The sequence below is a fragment of the Pipistrellus hanaki genome (genome assembly GCF_964339955.1).
Source record: "Pipistrellus hanaki genome assembly, chromosome: 13".
Classification (NCBI taxonomy): Eukaryota; Metazoa; Chordata; class Mammalia; order Chiroptera; family Vespertilionidae; genus Pipistrellus; species Pipistrellus hanaki.
Genome location: NC_140515.1, coordinates 49,594,368 through 49,614,199, shown reverse-complemented (window position 1 = coordinate 49,614,199; position 19,832 = coordinate 49,594,368). Strand labels below are relative to the sequence as shown.

The 19,832-nt window shown below is 38.4% G+C and overlaps 1 protein-coding gene across 21 annotated transcripts in view; it reads left to right on the top strand.

Annotated features, from left to right (window-relative positions):
* The first annotated feature begins 568 nt into the window (after window positions 1–568).
* The window catches only part of CLASP2 (cytoplasmic linker associated protein 2), a 130,441-nt gene continuing 111,177 nt past the window's right edge, over window positions 569–19,832 (top strand). For 15 of the 21 annotated variants that reach the window (XM_084902167.1, XM_084902166.1, XM_084902192.1 and 12 more), the window contains exons 1-6: window positions 570–1,009; window positions 6,455–6,533; window positions 9,145–9,248; window positions 10,982–11,073; window positions 12,273–12,348; window positions 13,533–13,630. In XM_084902167.1, coding sequence (XP_084758293.1) covers window positions 815–1,009; window positions 6,455–6,533; window positions 9,145–9,248; window positions 10,982–11,073; window positions 12,273–12,348; window positions 13,533–13,630 — 644 coding nt within the window. In that variant the 5' untranslated portion in view covers window positions 570–814. Of the gene's footprint in view, window positions 1,010–6,454; window positions 6,534–9,144; window positions 9,249–10,981; window positions 11,074–12,272; window positions 12,349–13,532; window positions 13,631–19,832 lie in introns of all 21 variants that reach the window. The other 6 variants (XM_084902165.1, XM_084902184.1, XM_084902183.1 and 3 more) reach the window with 2 other exon arrangements.

The following is a 19,832-nucleotide window of genomic DNA, read 5'->3' as shown; positions in this document are numbered from 1 at the left end:
AGTGAGTATTGACTGGGAAGTTCCCCGAGGGATGGAAATGTGCTACATCTTCGTTGAGTGGGGAAGGAGGGGGGTTAACTTGGTGAATACATTTGCCAAAACTCATGGACTGTACACTTAAAATCTGTTCGTTTCACCCTATGGACTAAAACGCAGTTGAAAATAAAAAAGGCACAGTCATCCATTCAGTAATGCTGATGGCTGGAAACAGGGGTCATGATGTTTCTTCAATGAAGGAGTGTATTCTACAAAAATAAAAATAAAAACTGGAGTAGGGCCGGGGAAGAGGGCTTGCAAATACCAGCTACTTTCCCAAATACTGACTTTAAGGCGAGAAAAACTGGGAAACTTTCTATATTTTGCAGGGCGAGGGCAGGGCGCCATGACAGCGGGTGCCGGAGTGCCACCCCGACGCCCCCCGGCCGGGCGGAGTGCCATCCCATCCGCCCAGCGGCTCCCGCCGCCGCTGCCGCCGCCGCCGCCGCCGCCGCCGCCGCCGCCGCCGCCGCCGAGCCCCAGCCCAGACCCGCGGAAGCTCGCCGACGTCGCGCTGACGTCACGCGCGTGCTGACGTCGCCGGCGGCCGCGGCCTCTGAAGCGGGCTGGGTGTCGGGGGGCGCCGAGTTTGACTAGTTTGGGGGCCGCTGGGCGCCTGGCGCCGCTCCCGCCGCCCGCCGCGCCCCGCAAGCCGCCCCTCGGCCCCGACCCGCGCCCGTCCCCGCGGGGCCCCGCACTGGCGGCCGGGCGGCCCCCGCCAAAGGCGGCCCCTGGCGATCGGGCGGGCGGGCCGGCGGGCGGGCGGGCGGCCGCGGCCATGGAGCCCCGCAGCATGGAGTACTTCAGCGCCCAGGTGCAGCAGAAGGACGTGGGCGGCCGCCAGCAGGTGGGCCAGGAGCTGCTGCAGTACCTCGGCGTCCCCGGCGCCATCCCGGACCTGGAGGAGGACGTGGGGAGCCTGGGCAGGACGATCGACGCCCTCACCGACTGGGTGGGCTCGAGCAACTACCGGGTAAGCGGCGGCGCGGCGCGGCGGGCTGGGCACGCCCTCCCCGGCCGGCCCTTTAATTCCGGACGTGCGGCCCCGGCCCGGCCCGCCGAGCCCCCTCCGGGGCGCCGGGTTCCGCGGAGCCACCCCGGGAACGGGGATCCCGGGAACCCGCGGAACCCCCGGGCGAGCCTGCCTCCCCGGATCGGGGCAGGGGACTGACTGACTTCCCATCACCACCAAGTTTTCCCACAATCGTCAACAATGACAAATCCAGCGGGTCCCTGTGATTGGCATCAGCACACAGTGTTTAATCATTAATTTTTTAAAAAAAGAAATCGGTGATAGCTCACCTAAAGGGCTCGAAGACATTTTTTTTTTTTTTGCATTTGTACGTCCTTAAGCAAACACTACCTAGACCGAGAGACGTAAGACGTTAGAATCCAGGCATTACCAAGAGATGTCAAGTTAATCCCTCTTTAATCAGTGATTTTTTTTTTTTAATCCTTCATCGCCTGTTTCCTTTTTCTTCTATAAGATGTTGTGTCTGGAAGGTTGAGTTCTTCATCTCTAAAGCATCATGCGTAGAGCTTAATCGGGTGCCGTTACATCTCAATAACAAGATGCTAACTCCAGGGCATGATGCGTTTGCTTTTTTTTTTTTTTTTTTTTTTTTTTTTACTGATTGTGGACAGAAAGGAATCGAATGCTCTCTGTCATTCCGGTGTCACGCAGTTGAGGCCTGGCCTCCGCGATGAAACCGTGACCTAGCAGGTCAGCTGATGCAGAAAATAAATAAATACAGAAGAGAATGAGGTGCAAGAAAGATGAAGTGCTTTTGATGAGCCGGTAGTAAGTAGGCAGGTTGTAATGCAGCTACTTTGGGAGACCCGGTAAAAAATGCTGTAATTAGCTTGTGTGGTAGGTTTTTTAGCAGTTACTTTTCTTTCTAGTCTTCTGGGGGCAGTGTTGCTTTAAAATACTGGCCCAGACCTCCTATGGCTGATGTGAAGTCTTCTTGGTAATATACGTTATGATCCAGCGAATAGGCTGTACTGTGAACACGGTCCTCATAGAGAAGAAAGGCATGCTACGGTTATTATGAAGACTTAATAGTGAAATTTGTGTGAGTTTTGGGAAGGACTGACTTTTACAGGATAATAAACAGTTTGAAAATTACTACCTTCGTGCTCCATTACATACTATCTCCTTTTTAACTTTGGAAAAAAGTTAATATTTAATTATATATCACTACTCTTTGGGGATTATTCTTTTTTAAAAAAAAAATAAATATTTTTAAATAATGAAATATTTTAACATAGTTATAATCTCTGGGGGATTATTCTTATTTCTTTGGCAGAAACAAACCCAATTTACTTATACTTTAAGAAAGGGCATGTAGCCGAAACCGGTTTGGCTTAGTGGATAGAGCGCTGGCCTGCGGACTGAAAGGTCCGGGGTACATGCCCTTGGTTGCGGGCACATCCCCAGTGGGGGCTGTGCAAGAGGCAGCTGATCGATGATTCTCATCGATGTTTCTGACTCTCTATCCCTCTGTCTTCCTCTCTATAAAAAAATCAATAAAATATTTTTTTTTTTAAAAGAAGGGCATGTAAACACCAAGACAATTGATTTTATGTTGCAGCCTCACCTATTACAGAAAGTTAGCTTTATGGGAATGCTAAGGCATTCGGAACTCAATTCAAAGAAGAGACAAGATTGCCACAAGGTGGTTTCATTTACTTGTACCGAGGAAAGGAGCCGGGATTGATGTCCGAAGCTCTGTCTCTTGGAAGGGGGGTCTTAGCCATTGCTTAAATGCCCTTCTCTGGTCATTTACATGTTGGTTTCTTCTTTGTGGTTGGCTGCAGCACCCCTGTTAGGTTCCTGTCAAACTTACCTCCTTTGCAGCTGTATCTGCAAAATACTCTGCTACATTGTAACATTTAGCAAGAGTAACATTTAGTAATAACCTTTAGAACTTCTCAGACCTTGAGACCCTTGTCCTAGCTAACTTAGTGATGCTTACTCCCGTTCTTTGGTGCCTGCTGGCTGGGGGTCATTTCACTTTTCAGATGTACAATCAGTGGATGGCATTTGAGCAGTCACATCTCTTGAAACACTCTTGGCTTCTCTAATACCACAGTGTATCAATTTTTCTTTAAGCCTCTATGCACTATTTCACTCAATTGCTATGTTTTCCCTATAATTAGTGTTTAAGAGTTAGAATCCATCAGGCGCCTGACCCAAGCTCTCATCTCTCTCTCTCTCTCTCTCTCTCTCTTTTTTTTTTAAGTATCTCAAATTTATTTATTTATTTGTTTGTTTGTTTGTTTATTAAATATATTTTATTGATTTTGTACAGAGAGGAAGGGAGAGAGATAGAGAATTAGAAACATTGATGAGAGAGAGTCATCGATCAGCTGCCTCTTGCACACCCCCTACTGGGGATATGCCCGCAACCAAGGTACATGCCCTTGACCGGAATCAAACCCCGGACCCTTCAGTCCCCAAGCCGATGGTCTATCCACTGAGCCAAACTGGTTTCGGCCAAGTTCTCATCTCTTTACTACACATTCTCTCCATGTTCCTCACTAGATACTGTTGCCGGAGACAATTTCAGCAATCTGAAGAGATGCCTCAGTCTCCTACCGTCTTATCTATACACTTCCTTGTGGCTATGCCCATATATCCTACTTTCTTCTCAGTTACAATGCACGAATTTTCTATCTTTCTTACACCAATCCCTCTACATGCATATTAGATCCTATGCCCTCTTGCCTACTCAAAGACATTAATTCACCAGTTCTGCTCTCTCCTTCCAGAATTGTTTTTTCTCTCCTTTCTACAGAATGCTGTGTAGAAGCTTTTCTGACATTGTTAGAGAGAGGGCATTCTAATTAATGTGTTATTTATAACCTTGGTTGCTTCAAATTAGGTCATCATTTTTTTACTCACGATACAAAAAAACATTTCTCTTGGAGAAAGTGTGTCAGAATTTTGTAACATACACACAAATAGACAGTTACAGTTAAATTTTAAATTATGCTGAACAAAATAAAATGTTCCTTTGGATTTGATAGCACTTCAGAATTTGAGTGTCTTAATAACTGCCAATGAGTCAATCAATTGGAAGTGACTATACTATGTGCTGGGTATTCTAGATATTGATGATCCAGCTGTGAACAAGACTAACACTATTCATTCAGCCTCATTTGGATATTTATTGAAGACCTACCATGTGCAGCATTCAGTCTTCTGGGCACTTCTGATACAATAGGGGGGGAAATGACAGAAATCCTTGCCTTTATGGATGTAGATTTTAGTGGGGGAGAAGAATATAAATAAGATAGATAACTAAAATCAATGTGTTAGAAGGTGATATTCACTTTGGAGAAAAGCAGTGACGAGCATAGGGAGTGTTGGGTAGGATGCAATGTTTGAATTTTAAACAGCTGGTCACTGAAGACCTCATGAGGGGGTGACTTAAATGAGATTGGAGAGTGAGATTGGAGTGTCATGGAGATCCTATTAGAAAGAAGATGGATGAGTATACAAATTAGATAATTTCAGGTAGCAAGTGCTTCTAAATCAACTGATGTGAAAGAATGAGGGTGTGGTGGGACTATTTTGTGTAGTCAAAGAAGTTAGGTGAAATTTGACTGACATGAAAGAAATATAGGCAGAGAAAACTGCAAATGCAGAGGCCCTAGTTCTGTTAAACATACAGAAGGCCAGTATGACTAGAGCTTACAAATGAGTGAAATGTTAAGAGAATAAATTTGGGGAGGCAGGAGGAAAGAGACACATAAGATTTTATTCCAAATCAATGGAGAGTTTTATGTAGAGGAGTGTCTCCTTTGTGGAGACTGAACCCTGGAAAGGAGCAGCAGGAGAAGCAGGAGATGATGGTGGCTAAGGCTAGTTTGGTCACATTGGCAATGCTGAGTAGAAGAAGATCTGGAATGTGATTGGGGATAGGATTGTGATTGGTGATAAGATAGGACCTCCCATTAGAATGAGTGTGAGGGTTGAGAAAATTAGGGATAATTGCTTTGTTTGTGCACCAATAGAGGGTGCTGTTTATTGAAATGGAGAGGTCAGTCTTGGAGGTTAAAAATATGGAAATAAGTATGTGTACACACACACACACACACACACACACACACACACACACACACAGGCATTTGACTTGTGTTAAGAACAGTCCTGTGATTTCAGGAGTCCCCAAAATTTAAAATGGTTCTATGGCCAGGACCGGTTTGGCTCAGTGGATAGAGCATCGGCCTGTGGTCTGAAAGGTCCCAGGTTCGATTCCGGGCAAGGGCATGTACCTTGGTTGCAGGCACATCCCCAGTAGGGGGTGTGCAGGAGGCAGCTGATCGATGATTCTCTCTCATCGATGTTTCTAGCTCTCTATCCCTCTCTCTTCCTCTCTGTGAAAAATCAATAAAATATATTAAAAAAAATAAATAAAAAATAAAATGGTTCTATGACAATAAAATGTCCTTTAAAGTGCAATTAAATATAATAACCACCATTTAAAGAGTCCTTAGCATCAGGCACTGTCTAAGAGTGGTTTATTTGTATTAGCTCATTTTAATCTTTAAGGTGGCCTTATAAAGGCAGTATTATTATTTTCCTCATTTTGTAGAAAAGATGTATTTTGCTTTAGGTCACAAACCTGGTAAATTATTGGAGGAGTACCTAAACCTAGGGAGATGAGAATTTTCCTTCTCCTTTTCCTTTTCTGTCCTTCTATAAACCTCTTCAGTATCTTATTATTTGCCAGCTTTATTTTCACTTTTGTATATTATCTATCTGCAACCATAAACACTAAGTTGATTCTAAAAAAAAAATGGAGAGAATAATAAATAGCATTTCTATTATAACTGTCAGGTGCTAACTAAGTAATGTGCTAGGATTTCAAGTCTTTTTTTTGAATCTGAAAACCACAGCTCCTTTGCCTTTTGAAAGATGATGCTTTCCAGTGTCCGCATCACCTTGATAAGAGGCTATATGCAAATTGACTGAACGGTGGAACAACCATTTGCTGTGGCATGCACTGACCACCAGGGGGGCAGGCGCTCAACGTAGGAGCTGCCCCCTGGTGGTCAGTGCACTCCCACAGGGTGAGTGCTGCTCAGCCACAAGCCGAGCTTACAGCTGGTGAGCGCAGCGGCAGTGGCGGGAGCCTCTCCTGCCTCCGTGGCAGCACTAAGGATGTCTGACTGATGTGGGGAGCGGCCTAAGCTGCCAGTCAGACATCCCCCAAGGGCTCCTGGACTGCGAGCGGGTGCAGGCTGGGCTGAGGGGGGGGATCTCTCCCTCCCCCCCCCCAGTGCATGAATTTTGTGCACCAGGCCTCTTGTATATTATATGAAGGTCTTTGTATGTTAACAATTGTAAACTGGTATTAAAGTATACATAAGTAATTTGTATTCATTAAAACTTTTTCTCTCTCTGTAGATATCATTAATGGGATTGGAAATTTTAAGTGCCTTTGTGGACAGATTGTCAACACGATTTAAGTCCTACGTAGCAATGGGTAAGTTAATTTTATTTATTTAAAAAGCGTTGTAGGCCCAGCTGGTGTGGCTCAGTGGTTGAGCATTGACCTAAGAACCAGGAGGTCACAGTGCAATTCCTGGTCAGAGCACATGCCTGGGTTGTGGGCTTGATCTCCAGTGTGGGTGATGCCTGAGGTAGCTAGCTGATCAATGATTCTCTCTTATCGTTGATGTTTCTCTCTCTCTCTCCCTCTGCCTTCCTCTCTGAAATCAATAAAAATATATTTTAAAAAATAAAATAAAAATTATTGTAGATTTTGACATACTGATTTTTTCCATAGTCATTGTTTAACAGAATTAGTTATTTGTAAGTGCAAAAATGTAATTTTGTTCAATTCGGAGATCTGCTAAATGGCATTATAGTTTACCTGGACATAAAAGACTTTAAGAATATTCAAATAGATAATTATATTCCTTTTGAGACAAACAAAAGTAAGAAACTTACTAATATAGTGTAATAGATTTTTACTTTATATTTTCAAAATTTTTACTATATTTTAACTTTTTTTGTAACATATTAAAAATTTACAATATAACTTATAACACCACTTTTAAAACTTTCTATGGTGAAGGACTAGTTCTTTCATTGCTTGTTTGTTGCAGACCAATATTTTGTAAAATGCAATAAAAATAGGTTATAGCAAAATGAAATGAAAAAATACAAGGCCAAATTTGTTATTATTAGATTTAACAAACAAAATTACTTTGGTCAGATTGTTTTAAAAACTTTATTTTATAAACACTCTTAATTTTTCTTGCTGCAGACAATTTGTGGCCTGGTCCTGGGCTACCAGCCATACTTTGAACAGCGCTTACTTACAGTGTGTTTGCAAAGAAGAGCATTATACCAGTACAATGCTCTGCTTTGTGTAGTAGTTAGGATTAGAGTTCGCTCTGACCTATTTTTTGAACCTGAGTGACCTTCATGTACCTATGGAGTGCTTTGGTGAGTGGATTTGGTTCTGATTATATAGAAACATTTAAGGATAACCTCAGATGTTTGTTAATCTCTCCTATGGATTAAGGTAATGTCTCATAATGTATCATCACACTTATTTTTGAATTATCTTTGGTCATCTTTTTTCTTCATATTTTGTATGCCACCAAATTCTGCCAGTTTTCACTTTTATTTTTATCATCTAGCTATTTTTTCTGCAGAAGCATCTTAGTGAATTTTTCTGTATTTATTGTTCCTTTTTAAAATCTTTTTTAATATATTTCATTGATTTTTCACAAAATGGAAGGGAGAGGGATAGATAGCTAGAAACATCGATGAGAGAGAATCATCGACCAGCTGCCTCCTGCACACTCCCTACCAGGGATGTGCCCGCAACCAACGAACATGCCCTTGACCGGAATCGAACCCGGGACCCTTCATTCGGCAGACCAACGCTCTATCCACTGAGCCAAACTGGTTTCGGCTGTTACTTTATAAATTAATGCTTGGTTCCAATTTATTCTCTATGGGATAACTTCTGAAAATATATATATTTTTTACTACGTCAGTCTCCTGCTTAAAATCCTAGTATAGGTTTTTAAATCTTTGCTCTGTAAACATGTTTTATTTATGTATTTTCTTAAAACATTGAATCAGTGTTTAACATTAGGAAGTTTTACAAAAATTCATATTTATTATTTGTTTTGAAAGATTGGCCAATGTGGCAACCCCAACCTTGTATTCCGCCATGTAACTAATTATTGGTTGAGGCTGAGTTGTAGCTTCCCTTTTGTCTGGATCATGAGCTTTTCAGTTCCTAAGTCCTTCCTATCTCCTCTTGTCTCCTCAAAACTGAGAATGTCAATTATAATACAGCAAGGTTGGAATACTGTAGTTCTTAGACCTGGTTCATTTTTTGTATTTCCCATACCTCTCTGGCTGTAGGTGTTTATGTTTGTGACCCCTGGCCTATAGTAGGTCCTATTATTAGTTGTTCCAGACAGTATTTAGACTTGAGAGTAATTCTAGGCATTACATATATCACTTATTTTTTCAGACACAAAGAGGGTCAGATGGGGTTTAATGTACTGACTAGTTACATTGAGGCAGAGGAATTAAATGAGATAATTCAGTTCTTAGTATATAATTATATCTAACGTGAAGGTTTATTATTGTCCTAGACTGCCTCTCAGAAGCTATCAGAACCAGAGTCCCACAACAGCTAATTCTGTAGATGTTTATGAATTTCTCTAGTGTTAACAATAAATACATCTAAGCAAGATGAGAGGGATTTACATGGTTCCAATTGTCAGGTATTTTTGTGCTGCCTCGTTATTAGGCTTATGATTATAATGAGGACTTATTGTTTTCTTATACAATCATTTCCTTAATTAAGCTTAAATATTGAAATGGCATCACTCCATTTGGTATAGTTGGCTTCTCACTCTATAATAATTCCCTACCAAAAAGAATGTGATTTTTTTTTTCTCCTTAAATGTTGTTGAGTTTGCTTCTCAGTTATTTTGTATTAGACTCCTGAATAAAAGAAGTGAAAGCAATTTGCTTACTTCATAACTTTTAATTTATGAAAACAATTGCTGTTTGTAATTTTATAACATATAGCTTATTTATTCTTTTTCCTCTCTCTCTAGTTATTGTAGCTTTAGTAGACAGACTGGGAGATGCCAAAGACAAAATTCGTGATGAAGCTCAGATTCTGCTCTTGAAGTTAATGGACCAAGTAGCACCACCTATGGTAGGCCTACATTTAAAACTCCTATTTTGTTAACTATTGATGAAATATCAGTAAGGTTAGATGGTAATCCCAGACATGAAAGCTGAACTTTTAAACAATTAATTGTTGCTAATGCTTTAAAGAAGTTGAAATTTAAGATTAAATATCTATATTTAACTTTTTGTTTTTTTCCTACTCAAATGCTTTTTTAAAAAGCTAACTTGGAGATTTTAGTGACTTGACAGTATACTGATACTGTTATTTTTTAGGATTTTCAGTTTTTTCTTACCTGCATTATTATAAAATGTTCAGTGCAAAAGCTTATTTTGAGAAATGTTGAATGCTATGTTAATTTCTGCAACTCTTAAAAGACAGGAAGAAATTTTTTTATTTTAACAGGTAGTTACTAATTGTATAAGGTATATATAGTTTATGACAGTGACCTGTATTTTATGAATACAGTAAAAAAAAAAAAAAATGCCCTTATGTGGAATTGTTTTGAAAGGAGCAAAAATTAGTTGACATGTATACAAACATTCAAAGAGTAGCCCATGTTAAGTAGAAAAAGATCAGAATTTGCAATACACAAAATGATATTATGTGTTATTTAAAATACAATTTAAAAATTATAATATTACATGATTTATAAAAACGCCAAAGAGTATTGCTTTGTAAAAGTAAACTGTTTCCCCAGACCTAACCAAAGTCCTTGTTTGTCAATAGTATGGTGGGTATCCTTCAATCCTTGTTCAATGGTTAAAATTTTAACTTGTTTTTGACATGCTGTTATCACAAATAGTACTATAGGAAATATCCTTGTACATGTATCTTTGGGCATAACTGTAAGTATACATATTTTATAATGTTCCAGAGGTTGTATTACAGAGTCAAGTTTATTTTGTTTTGTTCTGTTTTGTAAAATTTCAAGTTGCCTTCTAGAAAGTTTGACGGAGAGTGAGAGAAGAGAGAAATATATTAGTAGAACTAAATACAGAGTTCAAAAGAATAGAGTCCAGGAAAAGGGGTGTGTGTGTGTGTGTGTGTGTGTGTGTTTGTGTGAGTGTGCGTACACACTTGAATTTAATAAATTATGTTTCTAAATATAGAGAAAGAATTGGTTGGGACAATTGGCCAGATAGCTGGAAAAATAAAGTTGGGTTCCTTTTTATACCAAAAATAAAGTTGGGTTTCTTTTTAATACCAAACTCGTGTAATTGTTTTGGATTATTTGTATAGGTTTATCTCTGCTTTTTCTAAAATAAATTATAGTGGTTAAATATAAATAAAATGACATGCTCAAATATGTTTCTGTATTTGGATCTGATCTTAAAAGGAGAAAAGCCTGATTTCTAAAATGTTGGAAAAGCCCGTTCCATGTGACAGTCTGTAGTAGTTGCTAAGCAACATTGGACCTTTTAAATGCTTACTGGACTATTGGACTTATAATGGTAGCATTGTTGTTGAAGATTTCTAAAGCGTAGAACAAATTCTGTCCTGGAAATTCTAATGTTTTTGGATATTGGACATAGTTTTTCTGAGAATAATTTAATTCTAAAGTGAAATATATGAAATAAAAACTAAAAATATAATTAAGATTAAAAATTGGGTGAGAGCTACATGAGCGAAAATTTGGCTTAGAAAAACTTGCAGAGAAGTAAATAGTCTAAGGGGAAAATTCATTTACTAATAAGATTGGTAAGTTTGATATGAGTAATTTAATATTTTGTTATATATGTTACTTTTCTTTCAAATAGCACATTTGGGAACAGTTGGCTTCTGGGTTTAAGCACAAGAATTTTCGATCTCGAGAAGGCGTGTGTCTGTGTCTTATTGAAACCTTAAACATGTAAGTTTTATGATTACTGAAAACAGCTGCCTATGTTTTTCATTTTTCTTTAAAAAGTAATATCCATTTCACAGAGCTCGAGGAAAGCTATGGAAATAAATTTTAAGTAGTTATTAATTGATCTCAAGTACAAGAGTTTTTATTTTATTTGATACCTTTGTTAATTTTTTGTGTACATATTATCTTTCAGGTTGATAATTTAAATTTATTAGTTACAAGAAGTGTTTTTCTTCTTTTTCTTTAGCATATTAATAGTTGATATCCAAAGTAGATGGTCATATAGCAAATATGTATATATATGTCTATATATATATATATATATATATATATATATATATATTTATATAACTTCTGTTCTGGACCTAGTTTGGAACTGGTTTTAATTCAGTGGCATTTCAGATATTGTAGCCATTTTTCCACCTGAGCTTTCTAGAACAATGTGGGTGGTTTTGAAAATCATAGACTGAACAAGACTCCCAGGTAACTGGACAGTGAATGTTGTAGCTGAGTGCATAGTTCTGTTAGCATAGATGCCACAGGGCTCAGAGCTCCAGTCTGAAGAAATTATAAATTGTAGTTTTGTTCTTTTTCTGGATTAGTTTTTTAAGTTCTGTGCGACAAGATAGGTCATATATAGTAGCTTTCAACTTTTCCTGTAATGTTACTTTCTTTCCTCTAACTATACCTTCATTTATTTTCTTTTATTCCTCTATGGTCCTTTCTGCCATCTAGAGCTTGTAAGTGCATTCAGTCTGCACAACTTTTGTGTTTTTTGGCTCTCCTGTCATTTGCTTTCAACCCATGACCTCACCAAAAATTAATACATAAATAAAGATTTTATTGGAATGCAAATTTGAGATCCAGAGTCTAAAAAAAAAATCATTATTTTAAAACAAAAACTAAAATTTTCTTGAGTCATTGAGAATTTGTGTGGTTTAAGAGTGCCATTGGTTGAACATTTTGCTCTGTTGGATCTTGTATTGACAGTTTTCATTGTCAGTCATGATTACTCAAGTTTGCATATTTGACATTGTTTAGAATTAGTTTTTGCTCGTGTCTCATACCTTCATGTTTTAATAATGTGTGCCCATGCTCTCTACCATATCTGTCTTATTAATACAGACAAGAAGAAAGCAAAGGATGTTTGTTTACTATTTGATTAAAACCAAATTCTCTTTATATTTTCAAATTATATTTAGTTTTGGAGCTCAACCGCTAGTCCTCAGCAAGTTGGTACCACATTTGTGTATCCTATTTGGAGATTCCAACAGCCAGGTAAAATTTTATTTATATTTAAGTGTTGACTAGTTTTTTTTGGCTACAGCTTCTTTGCTAGTGCTCTTAATTTAATTTTTATTTTTAATTTATCTTTATTATTGAAAGTATTACAGATGTCCCCTTCTTAGTATATTTTAAAAAGCAAAAGAAGAGAAAGGATAGAAAGGGGTTAGTGAAATTAAGATTTCACCTCATTTTTTTCCTTTAAAATCCACCAAAGCTAGTTTTTAAGTGCATATAATATTCACTAAGTTGCTTAAGTTTGTTAGTCATTAGCTATTATTAAGGATAGATGGGACTTTTAAACCATAATCCTTTTTTTTTTACATTTTCACCCCAGGATAAGTTTTCATTGATTGTAGAGAGAAAAAAGAGAGGGAGAGAGAGAGAGAAAATCATTCATCACTCGCATTTTATACGCACCTGGACAGGGGATCGAACCTGCAACATGTGTATGTGCCCTGACCAGGGAAGGAATCCTTGACCCTTCGGTGCTTGGGACGATGCTTCAACCCACTGAGCCACACTGGCCAGGGCTAAAGTATAACTCTTGAGTTTGAAAAATTGAGTAACAAATAACTTGGATTCCCTTTTGTAGTTCTATGTATTAATTGTGAGAACAGGCCGTCAGCTCCCTCTATTTCTCAGTGGCATAACAACAACTTTTTTGCAACAGTCAAAACCATATTTAACAAAGGTAATTTATGCCAGTGATGTAAATTTTTTTACCTGAGCTTCATATACTGTAGGCATAATACAGGGGTGTGTTCTGGATCCCATTCCTTCTAGTAGAGTTGAATCTTAGTTGTAACCTTTTTTGGCACAGCTGGTGCCTTTGGAAATACCCTGCATAAGGTTTTCCCTGCTTTTAGTCCCTAGCTAGCTTCTCTGGAGGTTGTAGAGTTCTGTCTCTTCATTTGCTCTCTGTAACTTCTATTTACATGTTTTTTAGATTTTTGTAAAATCTTTTACAAGGTTTCTCTAGAGGTTTCTTGGCATTCCTCTTACTTTTTTTTTTTTTAAATTTTTTTTTTTAAATTAACCTGCCAGAATCTTTTAGGAGTTTAGAGATATTAAAACCATCTTGGAGCTTCAAGTTTGTCTTCTTGTGTAATGTTACCTGATGTGAAGTATTTTATTGTACCTCATATATTTTTGTAAAGTTCTGAATTCTTTGGCAGGTGAGAGATGCCGCAATATTGGCTATAGTGGAAATTTATAGACATGTGGGAGAGAAAGTAAGAGTGGATCTTTCTAAGAGAGGAATTCCCCCTGCTAGGTAAGTCTTACTAAATTTTTGCCATTGATTTTAAAGTTTTAATTTTATGTGTTCATTGAGATGGATTCAGTTTTTTGAAATGTTTTGAAATTCAAAAGATACAAGAGGATATATAAGAATCTATATAACTATATAAGAATCAATCATTACTTATCACCACTTAAAAAGTTCTTAGCCATAGCTAGTTTGGCTCAGTGGATAGAGGGTTGGCCTGCAGACCAAAGGGTCCAGGGTTCGATTCTGATCAAGGATGGCAGCCAATCAGTGATTCTTTCTCTTCATTGATGTTTCTCTCTCTCTCTCCCTTTCCCTTCCTCTCTGAAATCAATAAAAATATATTTTTTTAAAAATAAGTTTTTAGACCCTATAATCTTTTTGGACACTGTTTCATTATACGCACATGTTATTTACTTATTTAGAGAGAGAGAAACATTGACTGGTTGCCACAACCCCTGTCCCCTGCCTAGTATGCTCCCCAACTGGGCATCGAACCCACAACGCAGGTGTGTACCCTGATTGGGAATCTAACGCACAAACTTTTGGTATATGGGACAATGTTCCAACCCACTGATCCCGCACAGCCAGGGATGTAAATAACTATCTTTGATACCAGGCAGCATGGTCATAATTTGGAAGATGGCTTGAGTAAGGATTTAATAAAAAGAGTAATCCATTCATTATTTTTTGAGTACCTGCTGTTGAAAGGTACTATACAAGATACTGGCTAACAGAAAACTATATGAGAATCAATCATTACCCTTAAAACCTCGTGAAATAAAACGAAGATCCTGAATGAGTAGAAGAGCAGCAGTCAAGTTAATAACATTCCTCCTGAGGAGCTTCCAGTGTAACAGAACTTTTTTTTAAGGATACTTTTTTTCTATACTACTTCTTAGAGTTTATATTTTTATTTAAGACATTATTCCAATTACGTTTTCTTTTTGTAATGAAATTTTAGTCTCCATTTTAAGGGGAACCTGGAAGATTTTTTAAAAATATTTTTTTAAAATATATTTTTAAAATATATTTTTATTGATTTCAAGAGAGGAAGGAAGAGCGAGAGAAAGAGAGAAACATCAATGATGATAGAGAATTATTGATCGGCTTCCTCCTGCACACACGCTACTGGGGATTGAGCCCACAATCCCGGCATGTGCCCTGACCGGAAATGAACCCAGGACCCTTTAGTACTAAGGCCAACGCTCTATCCACTGAGCCAAACCAGCTAGGGCTTAACTTTTAATTACGGAAAAATTCAAACACAATAGTACAATGAACCTTCATGTACCCTCTACCCATCTTCAGCAGTTAACAGCTGTGGCCAGTTTTGTATGTTATACCCTTACCTACTTACTTTTATACTATATTATTTTAAAGCAAATCCAGTTCATCATAACATTTCCTCTGTAAGTATCCTATACTAGAGGCCTGATGCACGAATTTCGTGCAAGGGGCTTGGCCCCCCGCCACCCCTGCGGCTGCCTCTGCCTTGGCCCCACTGCGACAGCTTTGTCTGGAAGGTTATCAGAAAGGTGTCTGGTCTAAGTAGCATATTACATTTTTATTTATTATAGATAGTAATAAAAGGGTAATATGCAAATCGACCGAACCGCAGAATGACCCATCACTGTGATACACACTGACCACCAGGGGGCAGATGCTCAACGCAGGAGCTGCTCCCTGGTTGTCCGCGCACTCCCCCAGGGGGAGTGCCGCTCAGGCAGCGCTGCGGAGCAGTGAGCCTGGCTTACGGCTGAGGGGCACTCCCACGGGGGGCATCCCCCAAGGGGTCCCGGACTGGGTGCAGCTGGGACTGAGGGAGACTCCTCCCCCCCCCCCCCCCATGCACAAATCTCCTGCACCAGACCTCTAGTTTAATATATTTTTAAGGGGGAGAAATATTGTTTTTCAATTACAACCACAATACTATATTCATACCTTAAATTTCTTTATAAGTAATTCTGTAAAATCAAATATGTAGTTAAGGTTCAAATTTCCAGTTGTTTTTCAAATGTTATAAAAAAAAATATCTATGTATTTTTGGCAGTTTGTTTGAATCAGTATCCAAATAAAGTCCAATAGTTAGTTGATATGTTTTATGTCTTTTTAAATCTTCATGTAGCCCCAGCACTTATGTTTTGTTTGCCTGGTATTTTGTTTTTTTAATATGTCTGGTAGTTTATCCTATAAAGTTTCCCATATTATGGGTATTGTTAATTATTTCTTGTGGTGCAGTTTAACATGTTCTTCTGTCTTTATATTCTGTAAATTGGTAGTTGGATCTGGAGACTTGATTAGATTTTTGGCAGGGGGTATTAAAAGGAGCAAAACTACTTCACAGGTGGTGGTGGTGTGTTCTGTTATCATAAATATCATTATATCTGGCTATCTTTTACTATGTAAGAGTTTTTTAAGTGCTAATTATTTTTTGGTGATAAGGTTGTCCAATACATAAATATTTTGCTTACCTATTCACTAATTTGCTTTCTACTTGTAGGGCTAACAAGAATTTCACTTGAAAATATTCTATGTTATTTTAAGTGGATGAAAGAAATCATGTTACCACATATATTTGTGTGTAAGAGAGTATATACAGGGTAGAGCAGAAGTAGTTTTACAGTCATTCACATGGAAAAAAAATACAATCCTATCTAATAAAAGGGTAATATGCAAATTAACCATCACTCCATCACAAAGATGGCGGCGCCCAATCTCTCACCCCCCCTCTGGAATCCCCCAATCCTAGGGTGGGTGGCTGCTGAGAGCAGGCAGCATGAGTGGCCCACGGATGGGCCTCTGGGCCACAGAGAGCCGCTGGGCAGCGGGCACGGAGCGGGCAGGTCCCACAAAGAGCTACTGGTGCACGGATTTGTGTGCAGGGCTAATTTTAATTTTTTATTCAAATATCACCCATACAGAAAAATACATAAATCATAAGTATGAAGCTCTGTAAATAATCACAAAGTGAATTCACCCATGTATGCATCATGCAGGTAAAGAAGTAGAATATTACAACATTCCAGAAGCCTCCCCAAATTCATTTTAATCTTTCCCTTTTCTTTCCTGAAAGGTAACTACAATTTGAATTCTATCACCATAGTTCAGTTTTGCCCGTTTTTGAATTTTATATAAATGGAATCATATAATATAATATGTACTCTTTTATATCTGGCTTTTTTCAGTTAATATTATGGTTTTGTGGGGTTTTTTTTAAATAAATTTTTGTATTGATTTCAGAGAGGAAGGGAGAGGGAGAGAGAAACATCAATGAAGAGAGAATCATTGATTGGCTGCCTTCTGCATGCCCCACATTGAGCCCCACAACCCAGGCATGCAACCTGACCTGGAATTGAACTGTGACCTCCTTGTTCAGAGGTTAGCCAACGCAGTCACTGAGCCACGCCGGTCAGGCAGTTAATATTATGTTTTTAATATTCATTTTCATTGTTGGGTTCAGCTATAGTTGTTAATTTTCATTGCCTTATAGTTTTCCATTGTGTGAGTAGGCCATACTTGACTATTCCATACCGTTGGTAGACTTTTGGGTTGTTTTTTAATTTGTAGCTTTATGAACAACTAGAGGCCCGATGCACGAAGATTCGAGCAAGAATGGGCCTTTCTTCCACTGACTGCCAGCACCACCTTCACTCTGGCCGGAGCCACCTTTTTGCTCTGGCCTGGAGCCACCTTTCAGCCTTCCCACACTGCCCAGAGGCCCAGAGCAGATGGGGTGGTGTGGAATGCCTGCGACAACGCAAGCATCCCGTCCCAGCCCTGGCCACTCGGCACCTGCGTATGCAAATTAACCCACCATCTTTGTTGGGTTAATTTGCATACTCCTGATTGGCTGGTGGGCATTGCAAAGATACAGTCGATTTGCATGTTACTCTTATTAGTGTAGGTTCTGTTCAAGGTATCCTTGCACTTGTCTTTTGGTATATGAATATATTCTTTCTCTTGGAATATATCTGAGTGGAATTTTGGGCCATCTATAATAATAAAAGCATAATATGCTAATTAGACTGGACATCCTTCCGACCCGACGTCCTTCCTTCCAGACAAAGCCGCAGTGGGCGGGAGCCGTGGCGAGGGCTGGTGCCAAGGCCCTTGCATGAATTTCATGTGTCGGGCCTGTAGTAGGATATATTTACCTTTAGTTTTCCAGGGTGGTTGGACCTATTTATATTCTCACTAGCACTGTTTGCAAGTTGCTATTATTCTACATTTTCACTGATACTTGGCATTGTTACTCTTAGTAATTTAGGTTTCTGATTTATATATCCTCATATGGTTGTAATCTGCATTTTTCTGATTACAAATAAAGAAGAGCACCGGGGGGGGGGGGGGCAATGTTAACATATGTACACAGATAATAATTTAATAAAAAAATGTAAAAGAAAGAGGAAAAAAAAGAAGAGCACCATTTCAAATTTATTAGTTATTTGGGTATGTTCTCTTAAAGTGTGTTTTCAGGTCTCTTGCCCATTTAAAAAAATTGGGTGGTCTGTCATTTTATTTTATTATTTTTTTAATATATTTTATTGATTTCAGAGAAGAAGGGAGAGAGAGATAGAAACATCCATGATGAGAGAGAATCCTTGATCGACTGCCTCCCGCACACCCCCTATTGGGGATCGAGTCTGCAACCCAGGCATGTGTCCTGATGGTGACTCAAACCCTGACTTCCTGGTTCTTAGGTCGACACTCAATCACTGAACCATGCCAGCCCAGCTTGGGTCGTCTGTTATTTTTAAAAATTGATTGCTAGCACTTTTTCAAATGCATTCCAGATATAAGTACATTATTAGCTATATATATATATATATATATATATATATATATATATATATATATACATTTCAGATATATTCTCCTACCCTGTCACTTGCCATTTTAGTTTCTTGATGTCTCTTGGTGTGCAGAGGTCTTAATTTTAATGTAGTTCTCAGTCATTTCCTTTATGATTAAATACATTTTTGTGTATGGTTTAAAAAATCTTTATCTGCTTTATCGTGAAGACATTCTCTGAGTAATTGTTTTGAAGTTTTGTTTATGCTTAGGTTTATTATACCCGTGGGTTATTTTTCTAATGGTGTGAGATAGAGGTTCAGATACATTTTCCCCCCATATGGATATCCATTTGACCTAGTACCATTTATTAAAAACATTTTTCTTCAAAGTTCCTTTTGTTATAAATTAAGTTCTGCATATGTGCTTAGGATTTTTGCCTTATGCTCAAAATAAAATTGGCCTACAATATTCCTTTCTCCTTAAGTTATATTTTATAAGTAATTTTAGCCTCGTAGGGATTTTATCATATGTGGATAGCTTATACTTTAATATCCTTACTGAAATACACCAGCAACTTATTAATCCTATTCTTACCTGTGGTTTCTCTCCTAAGTGGCTAGCCACTTGGTAGATGATGACTCTGAGACCCAGAGTAGATGATGAGAAGCTGAAGGCTTCCTGACTCTCAGTCCATAGTTCTTTCCTCTGTGTTATGCTTTTGTCAGTTTTCTCTGTGATGTTTCTCTAACCAGGTGGTAGAGGATGGGAAGGACTACATAGGTACAAGGCGTGTACAATTGAATTTTTCAACCATGCAGAGTGTTTTCTACTCTTTTAGCACATGGCCTCTTTATTTTATAGGTAGTATTTTGAATCTTCAAAATACTGGACATATTTCTGATATGAATGAATTTTGCTTTACCCATTTCTTCAGATGATTTTTTTCACTAGCCATTGACCTCTGTCATCTAGCATTTATCCGCAATAATTCAGTATAGTCAATTCAATATAATAAATTCTATGTAATATTATCCTGAATATTGTAGCTGTTTGAAAAGTATTAATATATTCTTTTTTTCATAGTGGTCATATTCTGCTCATTGGAGCAGTCAGAACACACACAGCATTTGTCTGTTAAATTCCTTATTTTATATGGGCCCAGTTCAATTCACTGGTTTTATGTTTCCTTAACATGGTTCTGTGTACTTTTAAGGGTGTATTAGTGACTGAGTGGATTCATTATAAAGTTGGAACTGAAGTATTTTTGATGGGTTGGATGAAACAACGGGAAACTGTGTTAAAGTTACCATTTTACAAATATGCCTACAAGTGTGGAGAGTGCTATGGGTTTTGTCTTTCTTTTCAGTAAGTGAGTTCATTGTAAAAGAGAGTTGTATAGAACTAACTAAAT